Genomic DNA, 14441 nt, shown 5'->3' with positions numbered 1-14441 from the left:
CCAGCACTGACACCCTGGGGGACACCACTAGCCACAGGCCTCCAACTAGACTCAGCACCGATTAGCACAACCCTCTGAGCTCTGCAATCCACACAGTTCTCCAACCACACACTGTCCACTCATCTGAAGCACACTTGCTGATCTTCCCTAGGAGTTTTAGGGGCAACCAAGGGAATGAGCAGCTTCCTTTAAAGCCCTGCTTTTCCATGCCTCTATTCCTGCCTGCTCAGACATCGGCACCTCCTCCAGCACTGGGGAGATCTCCTGCTCCATCCAACTTGCCTTTTCCTGAGAGTTGGCAACTCAGCTCCTTTAGCAAGCTCCGCTCAGATTTACACATGCATGCTGAGACCTTTGTCAGTGATGATCTGGAAAGCCTGCAGAAGGATTTGGAACAGTGACATCCACTCTTCCAAGGAAGACCCTTACAAAACAGCTCAGCAGAAAGCACTGCAGAGAGGGTGCTAGTGCAGCACCCAGGAGAGCAGCCTGGCCAGCTGCTGACTGCAGCATCTTCAGCAGGGAACTGGGCAAGGCGGGTGGCAAAAGAGCCCATTCCCAGGGAGGGGAGCAATGCGAGGCAGGACCATGAAAGGCCAGAAGGAAGGACAACTCCTCTGGGAGAATCCAAGCTGAGTAAGCCAAGAACAAAACTTCCACCTATCATCCTGCCAGCAATGTCCAGACTTCCAGAGCATGGAGAGAAGTTGAAGCAGCAAGCGAACATTCAGGTCACCTGTTCCTATCCATGCGACAAAGCTCTGAGCAAGATGCGCAGAGCAGACCCAAAGGTGTGTAGGAGCCCCTCGATTCACCCCAACCACCCACAACCAGACCTTGTATTGCAGTGTTGAAAAATCACCCTGAATGGAGGCCAGGAAGCAGGAGAGATCCCTTCCCCTCCAGGGGTCAGCAGGATTCCAGGCAGCCTGTCCCTTCAAGCAGCTGCAAAGCACCTTCCCAGAGAGGGGACTGTCCAAGAGAGCCCTGGTGGCCAAGCCGCGAGGCAGACGAGCTGTAGCTTCGTTGCAAGAAGCCTGCGTGGGGAAAGGGCTTCCCAGCGCCTTTTCTGCCAGTGGAGGCACTGCGCACACCTGGGCTCTGCAGGCGTCACGCGTGCAGGTGAGGGGGCTCCCAGCACTTGCCCTCACAGCCACGGGGCTGAGCTGGTTGCCCAGCCCTCTGCTCGCGCCTCCCTGCAGGGAACACTGCTCTGCTTCACACTTCCACTCCAGCATTCCCAGGGCAGCAGACAAATGCCTGCCGGCAATTCCTTGCGCCACCAGCACCCAGAGCCCTCCGCGCACCTCTGGTGCCAGCCCCTTCCCAGCAGCTGCGCTCTGCCTCGCAGGGGCACTGCGGCATGCCAGCAAGCAAGCTTGGCCAGAAGCAAGATGCTCCTCCGGGCTCCAGCACTTTGGTGGCAGGGGTTGCGCTGCTTGCTTTTGGAGGACTTTCTTCTGTGTGAGGTAAACACCTGACAGCACCGGGGAGATCTCCTGCTCCATCTGCTCTTGACTTTCCCATCCTTACGCAAGGGCCAGGAATTCACCTCTGTTAGCAAGTGAGCATTGTAGCCCAGTGCTGGGCAGAGCTGCAGCAGCTGCAGGTCCCTCCTGCTGCTGAGGGCACATTTGTGCCTGCTCTGCCCTCTACAGCCCTAGGAAGACGTGGCAGGGGCAGCAGTGCAGGAGCTGCACCAAGGCTGCTCTCAGCCACAGCACATGGCGCCTGCAAGGTGCATGGCAGGACAAGAGAAGGAGCCCAGCAGCACACCAGGGGCTCCCAGGCCACCACCAACTCACAAGGGCTCTGCTGAGGACACGCACACCCGGCCCTGGGCACAACTGCCCTTCGCACTCATTGCACTGCCAAGGAACATGTCTATACCATGGAAAAGAAAGCTGTCTTGAGTCCATCAGGCTGTAAGGGCAGGAGTGGAGCAGGGAAGAAAGATGAAGGCATTCAAGGCTGCTTGCAGGGGTGGAAGCAGAGCCCCAAGGGGAGCCCAGCCTCTGGGCAGGCAGCCGCCAGCAGCACCATGGGGCTGCGTGAGGAGCCCTCCTTGGCACCCAGCAAGCCCAAGGCCACGCACTGCTCTCTGCCGCCAGGCTCAGTAGTGCCAGGGGGAGTCCAGCACACGCAGACCCTTCCTCACAGCGGCCCCCCTGGCCCCTGCCGCTGCCCTCCTCCCCCCACGCAGCAGTGGAACATCCCAGAGGGGCAGTTATCGCCACGGGAACACGGAAGCTTCCCAGCGCTGCGCCTCACAGTGGCCCCAGTGCTGGCCACGCAGCAGCAAGGCCAGGTGAGCAGCAGGGCCACACAGCACCAGGGGCCACCCGTGGTGCCCACAAGATGCAGGGGAGCTGTGGGGCTGCAGGGCAGCCTGCGCGATGCCTCCCAGGGGAGGCCCCAAAGCCACCGCGCGACACTTGGCACTCACACCTCTCACATTGCCCTTTTCTCTCCTCCACTTGGCACTGGGCTCCCCGTCAGCCAAAGGGACTGCTGGGGGCAACGAGGCTGCTGCGGGCTGGCCCAGCACTGCCTGCTCCTTGTTCCACCGCTCCCGCGCATGGAGACTCCAAGAGGCTCCTGGGACAGAGACCCCTGCTCTCAGGGCTGCAAATGACAATGACTCCTTTTTTCTTTCAGTCTCTGGAGACTGAAGAAAAATGGATAACTCAGTGGAAGAGATGGAATGGGAGAGCTCAGTGCAGGTACTGTGTGTACAGGCAGAGGCTGAATGGGGACGGCTGGCGTTTGGCTCTGCGAGAGCAGCCGCAGGGCTGGTGGCAGAGGTGGCAGGGGGCTCTGGCAGGCCTGGGTGCTGGGGCAGAGTTGCGCCAGGGCCAGGAGCGGCCAAGGCCTCGGGGGCTGCTGCCTGAGCCTGGCGCCCTGGCTCTGTGCACCGCCTGCCCCAGGGGACATGAGACCCCGCACGCAGGGGACATGAGACCCTGCGCACAGAGCCAGTGCTGCAACCATGACCGTCCCCACAAGCTCTCCTGCTCTCTTCCAGAATCCGAGCACCGGCAATCTTGTCGGCTACAACGACGAGGAACCCATGGATTGGGAGACCTCGACCTGCAGCCTCCAGGTATTGCCCCTTCTTCCAGCTGAACAGGGAAAAATGGGGCTCAGCCCGGCCCCTTCCCACTTTCCTGCTTCCCGCTGCAAGAGGAACCGGGCCAGAGACACCCAGCTCTGTGACCTGTCCTGCAAATACTTCCTTCTCTCTTACAGGCTCCACATATGGATGGGGGGCTGGCATGGAATGGGTCGGAGCCGATGGAGTGGCTCAGTTATGGCAGCAGCCAGGTACAGCCCCTGCATCCCCTGCACGCGCTTTTCCTTTGTCTTCCCCAAGCACTGTCCCCACCAAGGTCTCTTGCTCACTTCTAGATGATGGGGAGCAGTGGCCTGGGCAGCTGCAGCCAGGAGGAGCCCATGGACTGGGAGAGCTCCGGCTGCAGCCCCCAGGTATGGTCCCTGCTGCCGGCTGCACGGGCAGAGCTGGGGCTGTGCCCGGCCCCTTGGCGCTGCTCCGCGCTGCCTTTGGGGAGCAGCCGCGCGGGAGCCTGGCCCAGGTGTGCGGGCGCTCTGGCGGGCCGCGGCGCCGGGGCAGAGCTGCACAGGGCGCAGGAGCGCCCAAGGCCTGGGCACCTGCTGCCTCAGCCCCTCTGCCGGCCTCTGGGCTGCGCTGGCCACGCCAAGCCTCTGCCAGGGCACCAATGACGGCAGCGCTGCTGCCAAAGAGCCCGCGCAGCCGCCAAAGAGCCTCTGCTCCACGGGAGCCCCCGAGCCGCTCCTCGGCCCTGCTGATGCCTCCTTTTCCCTTGCAGACCAAGCTCCCCTTCACTCTGGCTGCTGCCAGGAAGTGCTGAGGAAGATGGAATTAGTTCATCACGTCTTTTCCGGATTTTTCTTCAGATAGCTATATACTACAATTTGTTCTTGTTTATACTGTTGATATTCTTTTTATATTATTGTTGTTAATGTTATTCTTGTTACTGTTGTTGTTCTTGTTGTTGTTGTTGTTTAAATATATATTCCTGTATCATTGTTCACATGTTGCATGTTGTTTCCAAGCAAGCTCAGGCACAAAAACCATCCCCACTGCAGGTGTGTGTGAAGCCCCAGGATTTCACACACCAGGGGCAGGGGAGGGACAGCAAAAAGGTCCCTCTGGGACCTTCATTCATAAGTGGCCCTGGGGATGCCTAAAGGGGAAGAACCCCCAGCCCCACTGCGGGGCAGCTCTCAACTCTCCAGGTGCCGCACACAATGTGTCTCCGCAGTGCCCAAGCCACAGCCAAAGGGAAGCTGTCGCGCCCCAGGGACACGGGGCCTGGAGATGCAGGGCCGAGCTCCCCGAGCCCCTGGGGGACACAGGGCCCCGCAGGGCTGTGACACGCTCAGGGACTGCGTCACGGGGGCAGTGTCCCTGGAGGCAGCTGGTGCAGAAATGGGCTGCTGCCAGGAAGGGCCCCGTGCTGGGGACCACGATGGAGGCTGCTCTGTCCCTCGGCAGCCTCGGAAACAGGGACCAGGTCACCAAGGAAGGTCCTCCAGCTCCACAGTGACTCTGGCATTTCCTGTGCAGGGGCCATTTGCTCTGCTCAATTTGTGACACTCCTGTCCTTGCGCTGCCTACAGCCCTTCCCAGCCTTTCCGTGGCCTGAGCCGCCTGCCATTTCCAGCACAAAGAGCTCCAGGAAGGCCCGTGCTGAGCACTGCATGTGAGCGCTGGGCCGGAGGAGCTGCCCTTGCCAAGGGGCCCTCCCTGTGCGCAGGGCTCAGAGCGCAGCAAAGCAAGCTGCAAGCTCCCTGCCACGCAGAGAAGGCAGGAGCTGCCAAGAGCAGGGCCCCGCGCTGCAGGGCCGCACGAGGGCAGAGCGTCTCCCACAGCTGCTCTCTGCCCTGCACCAGCTTCCAGAGGCACCTTTGTCCCCAGGGTGCAGCTGGGCCCTGCGTGCAGCAGCCGCCCAGGTGTCCACATGCAGGGGGAAGGTGTCCTTCCCTCAGCACCACAGAGAACACGTTTGCCCCATCCTCTATACATTCTAACCTAGCTGTCCATGTGGAGAAGATCTCGTCTCATTCTTCTCGCTTAGTCTTTCCTCATAAGAGAGAAGCTCGAGGTCCTTAATCACACGATCACCTTCCGTATGGATCTGGTCGGCTCTGGGCTCCTGGCTCTGGAGAGCCCGGGAGAGGTGAAACGGCCTCCCAGGCCCTTGGGGCCCTTCCGATGTTGACCAGACGAGTGGACACAAGAGTCTGGGTCACTGTGACCGTCTGCTGCTGTTCACTCCTCAGTCTGGATGCCAGAAGGAAATTGATGCACGGCAGTTTTGAGCACGTATTTGGTCATAGATTATTATAAAAACTCTCATATTTAACTAGGGTTGCTCATTCTTTTTCTCCATTCCTTTTTCTTTTTCTTTTTCTCTTTCTCTTCCTTTCTCTTTTACTTTTTCTTCTTTTCTTTCTCTTTCTCTTTCTCATTCTCTTTCTCTTTCTCTTTCTCCTTCTCTTTCTCCTTCTCTTTCCCTTTCTCTTTTCCGTTCTTTTTCTCATTCTTGTTCTCGTTCTCTTTTCCTTTCTATTTTCCATTCTCTTTTCCTTTCTTTTTCTCATTATTTTCTTTTTTTTATTTGTATCCTTTTTTATTATTATTCTGTTTTTCTTCCCTTTTTTCCATTACTTTCATTACTCTTCTTTCCATTCCTTCCTTTCATTTGTTCCATCACTCTCTGGACACGAAGGGAACTTCTGAAGTCACACCCAGAAAGGAACAATGTTTCTTTGGTAGAAATGTGTATCCATTCCAATGCCAGGCAGTGGAGTTTCTTGCTCCCTTATGGAGTTGGGAATGAGAGTGTGGTGTCTGGCAAAACCAGACATGTAAGGAGGAAGAGAAGGAGGATGTTGGCAGATTGCAGCATATGACGCAGTGCAATGTACCAAAGACCTTCTCTTGAGCATCAAATACAACTTATATACCGTACTGTCCTCGATATAATTCCTTATTTGCAAAAAGCACGTGAAGATGGTTGTTAAATGAGCCAACAGTCTAACTAATTACATGCAAGGTTATCCCATCAGCTATGCATTTGTGGCCTTGCAGATGCCAGTAATCAGCTGGCTCCGTGCCATCTCCAATTACTCCCTGCAGTAAGTTTTGCATGGGAACAGCGAAGGGAGGTCCAGTATTCACTGGTCCTTCAAGGTCATGGGAGAGCGCTGTTCCATCTCAAGCTGCACCGTCTGCCACGGCTCCCCCTGTTTTGTTTAGCCAGGCCGCTGACAAAAGGAGCTGCCCTGATTTGGGCTTCAGCCTTTTGCAGTCTTCTCATCTAGGCCTGCATATTTCATGTATATGAGTAATTCTATTTATTCGTATATATTCACATACATATTCATATCTATTCATATATGATTTACATATATATGAATATATATATTTTCATATATATTTTCTCATATCTCCATATACATACCCATATATATATATATATACCTTATTTATATATGTACACTTGCATTTTTATATATATATATATATCTTCATACTCATTAAGTATATATATTCATAGTATATATGTTTTATATTAATAGTTATATTTATCTATATATTCCTACATATATATTCGTAATATATGTTTCATGTTAATAATAAAATTTATTCATAATGTATATGTTTATATTAGTAATTATATTTGTCCATGTATATAAAATATATCTATTCATAATATATATGCTTCATATGAATAATAATATTTATTCATATACACATTCTTTGCTTTTTTATGATTAATACTTACTTGTTACACAAAAAAAAAAAATTACAATTTGTGATACTCAGATTATGTACTAATAAAAAAAAATGCATGGATGTGAAATGCATATCATAACCTTCTGAGTGTGAAGAATGCTCAAATTAGCCTCAGAATGGTTGCTATTAGTCAATAATTGAGAACATTTTTCTTTTTTTTTTTTTTAATCCATATGCCATCTCAATTGGAGAGGATAGATCCCACTATGAATCCAGTAAATTTGTGTGAAGGTTATAGGTATACTCATCACACATAAAAACATCCATAATATTCTATATTGGATATCCATATTAATCATACAGGTTAAAAGCATAAACTACTAATTATATAGGTTGAGATCAATGCACATACATAAAAGCATAAGCTGTTAATTATACAGGTTAAGATCAATGTACATAACAGAATAAAACTGCAAACATCACCACATCTATTCCCTACTGCACCAAATGTTGAAAAATGATCCATGATTCACTCCAATGGCTCATTGGTTTTCGACTCCTGTGCTTGGCTGCAATTCTCCTGTGGCTGTGACTCCTCTGTCGTCAAGTAAGGCTTTACAGTTTTTGCTGGTAACCAGGGAGGACCTGTGGGAAGAAGAACACATGCATATCCCCTTCCACACGTTATTAGTTCTATGGGGCTGATCCATTGCGACTCCCCACATTCTTTATACCATACCTTTGGTTGAGCCACAAATGGAGGGACTCACCCAAATTGTTGGGCAGCTGCTGTTGCAAATAACTGACGATCAGAACGATTCAAAAAATTAAGTACTTATAATGCTTTGCCTAACTGTTCCTGTGGAGTAACATGGTCCATAGGATTCCTTCTTTTTTGTTTATTTATCGTAGCCTTGAGAGTCCCATTGACACATTCGATAATGGCTTTTCCAGTGAGAGAATGCAGGATACCAGTAACATGTTGTATACCTCAGTGTTGTAGTAAAGTAGATATCGTTTGTAAAACATAAGCAAGGCCATTATCATTTTTTATTCTTTTCAGAGGGCCCATAGCAGCAAAAAATCAGTGGTGTTTCACAAAGTGTGCCTCTTCTCCTGTATATGCAGAGGCTACCAGACCCCCTGAGAAGGTTTCCACGCTAACATGCACATAATGCAGTCTGCCCCATGTCCATATATGTGTGATATCGCTCTGCCACAACTCATTAGCTTGTAAACCTCAAGGGTTCACTCCTGTATGTGATGATACTGGTGTAATACGTTGACAGTCAGGGCATGCATGGACAATTTCCAGGCTTGCTTTTGGGACAGTGGAAATTGTTTATGCAAGGAAGAGGCCTTTTGATGAAAGAAGTCGTGAGATAATTGGGCTTGCTCAAAACTGCATGGCAGTACTGCTGCCATAGCATTTCTTTCAGTTATTGCTCCTGGTAGAGTAGTATGGAACCGTATATCCGTTTTAAAATATAAACGTACACGATTTTAAAGCAACGTAGCTAATTTCAGCAGCAAGGGAAAAAGTTGTTTGTTAGTGACCTCTTTTATCATTGCATCTTCAATGTGTTGAGCAATACCTACAACATATGCAGAATCTGCAACAACATTGAGTGGTCCAGGTGAAAGCAATTCAGTGGCATGCAAGGCCGCTGATAGTTCAACAGTTTATGTGGATCCTTCAAACATTAAAATAGATGATTGCCAGTATAACGAATCTGTTTGTCTCCATACAACCAGAGCTCTATGTGTTTTCCCTGATCCGTCCAGAAACAATGTATGTGCACCTTTAACGGGAACAGGAACACATGGGATCCTTGGCTGCAATGCAGTTTGAGAGAGGGAACGTAACAGCTTATGTCGTGCAGGTGTATAATGTATCTCATTTAAATAATCAGCCAGAGCGCATGCATCCATAAGAATTTCCTATTTAATACCACAAAGTCGTCTTTAGTCAGCCGCAAATAAACAGCACCAGGATAACTACAATAACTACATTGCAAGCAAACGTATTAGAGTCATTAAACACAGTCTGGTCATAAATTTCATTAATTAATTAGCAAGCATTTACACATTGGTCTACAACACACACATCCTTTCCCTGCATAAGCTAGTGCTGTTTTATTATTACTCTATGGATTGATCTCAAAATGGCACACGCCCTCCTTGGTATCAAGGCAAACTTTGCTCGCCTTAAGGGCATCATCTTCGCATATGAACTCCAGCTCTGATACTAAAACACAGGCTTCTAAATCTATCAATTGCCGTTCTTTAGCATTTTTTATCAGACACACTTGCCCACATTCAGTGGTCCAGGGAATGGGGGGGAGAGAGGGACGTGGGTGTTTAGAGCACAGATTCGTTGGTGTTAATTTGCAGGGCTACAATGGGGTAAACCTTCTCAATGGTGACATCCGCCACTGTCCGTGCGTTAGTGATGACTGTGCTGAGGACCTGGTCGTGGGTGAAGGTCACAGGTCTCCACCACGCTTGAAGCTGTTGTTCTTCCTCCAAGCCCTCAGAGCTAAGGTCAAACGGATCATCACTTGGGGGGTCAGCCACCCCCTCATATGGTGGTGCTCACGGTGGTGGTGTTTCTTTCTGGTCACTCTTCTCACTCGGAGGGGGCCTCCCGCCACCTTCAGGGTAAGCATCATCTGCCACCAGGTGGTCACATGTTTTACTGCAGCTGCATCACCATCTGCCATCGCCTCCTTAAGGCAATTTCCGAGATCTTCCCACGCCTCTCGCTGGAATGGGCCTTCTTTCAGAAAGATAGGTACCTTATCCTGGATCCATTCTAACAGAGTTGTTAGGTGTTTCCTGGAGACTTCCCGGTTCTGCTTGCACACCATGCGCTGCAGCACATCCAGGCTGTGTTTCTGCTCTTGAGACATTCCACCTCCCAGGGTTCCCAGGCCGCTCACATGATGGGTGCACACTGCAGCTCTTTCTGCTCCATTCGTGGTTCACCTGGACTGCGCTGATGAGTTCAGACTGCGTGAGCTTCCTGCCTGTTCATGCCCCACATTGGGCTCCATTTGCAGCATATGATGTGCATGGACTCCAGTGTAATGCACCAGAGACCTTTTATTGAACATCAGATACAACTTACATACCGTATTGTCCTGAATATAATTCCTTATTTGCAAAAATCATGCAAAGACGGTTGCTAAATGAGCCAGCATTCTAACTAATTACATGCAAGATCGTTCCATCAGCTATGGATTCGTGGCTTGACACGTGCCAGTAGCAGGCTGACTCCGTGTCATCTCCATTTACTCCCTGAATTAAGTTTTGCATTGGAATAGCAAATGGAGGACCAGTATACACTGGTCCCTCAAGGTCATGGGAGAGCGCTGTTCCATCTCAAGCTGCACCGTCTGCCACAGCCAATGAGCTGGAAGGCAGCAGTGCCAGGCCCAGCGGGAGTCGCGCGGCACACGGGGAGCAGCTGAGTGCGCCCAACAGCCTGGCTCATTGCGGCCAATGACCACCTGCAGGGACCAGCCCTCACGCACGTGCTCGCCCCAGTCCTGCTTCACTGCCTTAGCCCTCTCTTCAGCTTCTCCCAGAGAAGATGTCCTGCTTCTGCTGCGTCTCTGCATGGCTCTTGCTTTGGGAGACAGACCAAGAGGGCAGCCTCACATCCTGAAGGAACCACGAGTGTCCTGAGCAGGGCATGATGTTCACTCCTTCCAGCAGCCTGGAACATAGGGATACACTGGGCCTTGGAAGCAAAGCACCAGCAGCACCTGCCCTGCAGGACCACCAAATCCAGGGGAAAGGAGGAGAGCAGCTTTGGCACAAACTGACCTCTCTCCAGACACTCCAAACACAACAAAAGCCACTCATCCATATCCTCATCTTTCACAGCTCCAAGGAGCAAGGGCCTCCTTTGGCCCCTTTGCCATATGCAGCAAGCCAGCAGGGCTGCAGCTTCCCAAGCAAGGCCACTGCAGCCCTGCACAGACCACAACGGGCACTGCGCTCGCACCCGGCAGCAAGCAGTCCTGACGCACAGTGCGAGCAGGCTCCTGCCGGCCTCTGGGCGCAGCTTGCTGAGCACACCTCTGTGCTCACACACCTCCTGCTCAGCAAGCATTTGTACACGAAATCTCTATCAACAACGTTAATCTCTCTACCCTATTATATCGTTCCCTTGTGAAGAGAACAATCCCCTTTCTTTGCAAATGGCCGCAAGTGCATGCACAACCCCAAAGGTCTATTTCAAGTCACATAGATATTGGCCCACTTTCCTTCAGGTAACTCCAGAGTCTGTGTTAAAACACGCAATTCAGCTTTCTGAGGTGATGTATTTATGGTCCATGGTCCTTGATTCTTTCTTCTTTGTTCAGATCATGGAGCTTTTTGTACATTTTCTACAACTAGATGTATATAAACCACTCTCTGAATGATAGACCTTAGATCTTGTCCTCTGATTGTCTTTATCTTAAAGACTTTGCCCCTGCCTTTAATTCCACTCTTCCCAGTGAAACACCACTGGCCAAAGGCCTTCAACTAGATTCAGCACCTCTGATAGCAACTCTTTAAGCTTGGCCATCCAGCCACTTCTTGATGGACACACTCTGCACTTAACCAAATCAAACTGCCTGAGCTTCCCAGCATCCCTACAACAATGTTACAGGAGATGATGGGAATGAGCAGCTTATTTCACAGCCCACCTTTTACAAACAAGCATTCTTGTATGTTTTTAAGAATTTCACCTGATCACTGCAGACAATAGCAGCTTCTCTGGCGCAGGGGAGGTTACCTTCTCCATATCTCATTGACTTTACCAAAGGCGAAAACAGGGAGCACATGAGATTCTTCCCCTCCACTGCTCAGCATGACTCCAGGCAGCACATCCCTCCTGCACCTCCAAACACCGCTTCCCAGAAAGGGACCCAGTGGAGACCCACATTATGTAAAGCCGCTGACAAACACGCCAGGGCAACACAAGTGCTGAGAGAGGGCAGTAGCTGGGCACAGAATAAACACATTGCTTGCAAGGGCCTTTGTGCCCAGGTGGAGGGGTAGAGGAGCCGCAGCTTCTCTGCAAGCAACCTGCATGGGGCAAGGGCTTCCCAGCGCCTTTCCTGCCGATGGGAGCACTGCGCACGCCTGGGCTCTGCAGGCGTCACGCGCGCAGGCAAGGGGGCTCCCAGCACTTGCCCTCACAGCCACGGGGCTGAGCTGGCTGCCCAGCCCTCTGCTCGCGCCTCCCTCCAGGGAACACTGCTCTGCTTCACACTTCCCCTCCAGCATTCCCAGGGCAGCAGCCAAATGCCTGCCGGCAATTCCCCGTGCCACCAGCCCTGCGGCTGCTTGGGAGCCACCCAGAGCCCTCTGCTCACATCTGGCACCAGCCCCTTCGAAGCAGCTGCGCTCTGCCTCGCAGTGGCACTGGAGTGGAGCAGGGAAGAAAGATGAAGGCATTCAAGGCTGCTTGCAGGGGTGTAAGCAGAGCCCCAAGTGGAGTCCGGCCTCTGGGCAGGCAGCCGCCAGCAGCACCATGGGGCTGCGTGAGGAGCCCTCCTTGGCACCCAGCAAGCCCAAGGCCACGCACTGCTCTCTGCCGCCAGGCTCATCAGTGCCAGGGGGAGTCCAGCACACGCAGACCCTTCCTCACAGCGGCCCCCCTGGCCCCTGCTGCTGTCCTCCTCCCCCCACGCAGCAGTGGAACATCCCAGAGGGGCAGTTATCGCCACGGGAACACGGATGCTTCCCAGGGCTGCGCATCACAGTGACCCCAGTGCTGGCCACGCAGCAGCAAGGCCAGGTGAGCAGCAGGGCCGCGCAGCACCAGGGGCCACCCGTGGTGCCCACAAGATGCAGGGGAGCTGCGGGGCTGCAGGGCAGCCTGCACGATGCCTCCCAGGGGAGGACCCAAAGCCACCGCGCGCCCCTTGGCGCTCACACCTCTCACATGGCCCTTCTCTCTCCTCCACTTGCCACTGGGCTCCACAACTGCCAAAGGGGCTGCCGGGGGCGAGGAGGCTGCTGCGGGCAGGCCCAGCACTGCCTGCTCCGGGCCCCATCGCTCCCGTGCACAGAGATGCCAAGAGGCTCCAGGGACAGAGACCCCTGCTCTCAGGGATGCAAATGACAACGAGTCCTTTTCTCTTCCAGAACTAAGGGATGAAAAAAATGGATAAATATCAAGTTGAGGACATGGAGTGGGAGAGCTCGTGGTGCAGTGGACAGGTACTGTGCCTGCACGGGGACGGCTGGCGCTTGGCTCCGTGAGAGCAGCCGCAGGGCTGGTGGCAGAGGTGGCAGGGGGCTCTGGCAGGCCTGGGTGCTGGGGCAGAGCTGCGCCAGGGCCAGGAGCGGCCAAGGCCTCGGGGGCTGCTGCCTGAGCCTGGCGCCCTGGCTCTGTGCACCGCCTGCCCCGCGCACGCAGGGGACATGAGGCCCCGCGCACAGAGCCAGCGCTGACACCATCACCGTCCCCCGCAAAGTCTCCTGTTCTCTTCCAGACTCTTGGCACCCAGTTCATGAATGCTTGCATCCAAAATGAAGAACCAATGGATTGGGAAAGCTCGTGCTACAGCCTCCAGGTATTGCCCGGCTGCAGGCTCTATGAGGAGAGCTGGGGTTGGGCTCGGCCCCTTCCCACTGTCCGACTTCCCGCTGCAGGAAGAGCGGCCCTGGGGCCAGAGCTTCCTGGCTCTGGGACTTGCCCTGCAAACGCCTCCTTCTCTTTTGCAGACTCCCTGCACGGATGGGGGAGCTGCATCCAACACTCCTGAGCCCATGGAATGGCTAAATTATGGCAGCAGTCAGGTATAGAACCGCAACTGCTAGATGTGCTTGTCCTTCCTCTTCCCCATGCACCGTTCCCACCAAGGTCCCCTGCTCTTTCAGGGGATGGACACCAATGGCCTGGGCGGCTCTAGCCAAGAAGAACCCATGGAATGGGAGAGCTCCAGCTGCAGCCCCCAGGTATGGCCCCTGCTGCCGGCTGCACGGGCAGAGCTGGGGCTGTGCCCGGCCCCTTGGCGCTGCTCCGTGCTGCCTTTGGGGAGCAGCCGCGCGGGAGCCTGGCCCAGGTGTGCGGGCGCTCTGGCGGGCCGCGGCGCCGGGGCAGAGCTGCACAGGGCGCAGGAGCGCCCAAGGCCTGGGCACCTGCTGCCTCAGCCCCTCTGCCGGCCTCTGGGCTGCGCTGGCCACGCCAAGCCTCTGCCAGGGCACCAATGACGGCAGCGCTGCTGCCAAAGAGCCCGCGCAGCCGCCAAAGAGCCTCTGCTCCACGGGAGCCCCCGAGCCGCTCCTCGGCCCTGCTGATGCCTCCTTTTCCCTTGCAGACCACGGTGCCTTTCACCCTGACTGCTGCCAGGAAGCGCCCGGCCCGAGGACTCCGACCTTAGATAGTTGTGTAGATTTTCCTCTGTAGCGTGTTAGAGTAGTATTTTTTTATTATTGATATGGTTTATATTGTTGTTGATATTGTTGTGTTACTTTTATTGATAGTGTTGCTGTTATTGTTATTCTTTTTATTGTTATTGTTATTGTTATAGTTATTGTTATTGTTGTTGTTGTTGTTTACATATATATATATATATTCCTGTATCATTGTTTAAGTGTTGCGTGTTCCTTCCCAGCGAGCTTAGGCACAGAAAGCATCCCCACTGCACGT

General features: G+C 53.0%; 1 protein-coding gene across 1 annotated transcript in view; it reads left to right on the top strand.

The window, feature by feature from the left end:
* The window catches only part of LOC148592377 (uncharacterized), a 74705-nt gene extending 60533 nt beyond the window's left edge, over window positions 1–14172 (top strand). The window contains exons 4-5 of the mRNA XM_088535112.1: window positions 13514–13588; window positions 14110–14172. Coding sequence (XP_088391238.1) covers window positions 13514–13588; window positions 14110–14172 — 138 coding nt within the window. The remainder of the gene's footprint in view (window positions 1–13513; window positions 13589–14109) is intronic.
* The last annotated feature ends 269 nt before the right edge of the window (window positions 14173–14441 follow it).

Source organism: Tinamus guttatus, unplaced genomic scaffold (genome assembly GCF_059628265.1).
Source record: "Tinamus guttatus ecotype Peru unplaced genomic scaffold, ASM5962826v1 Tinamus_guttatus_pri_ptg000616l, whole genome shotgun sequence".
Taxonomy (NCBI): domain Eukaryota; kingdom Metazoa; phylum Chordata; class Aves; order Tinamiformes; family Tinamidae; genus Tinamus; species Tinamus guttatus.
The sequence above is the reverse complement of the archived record's forward strand: the minus strand, read 5'-3'. Positions and strand labels throughout refer to the sequence as shown.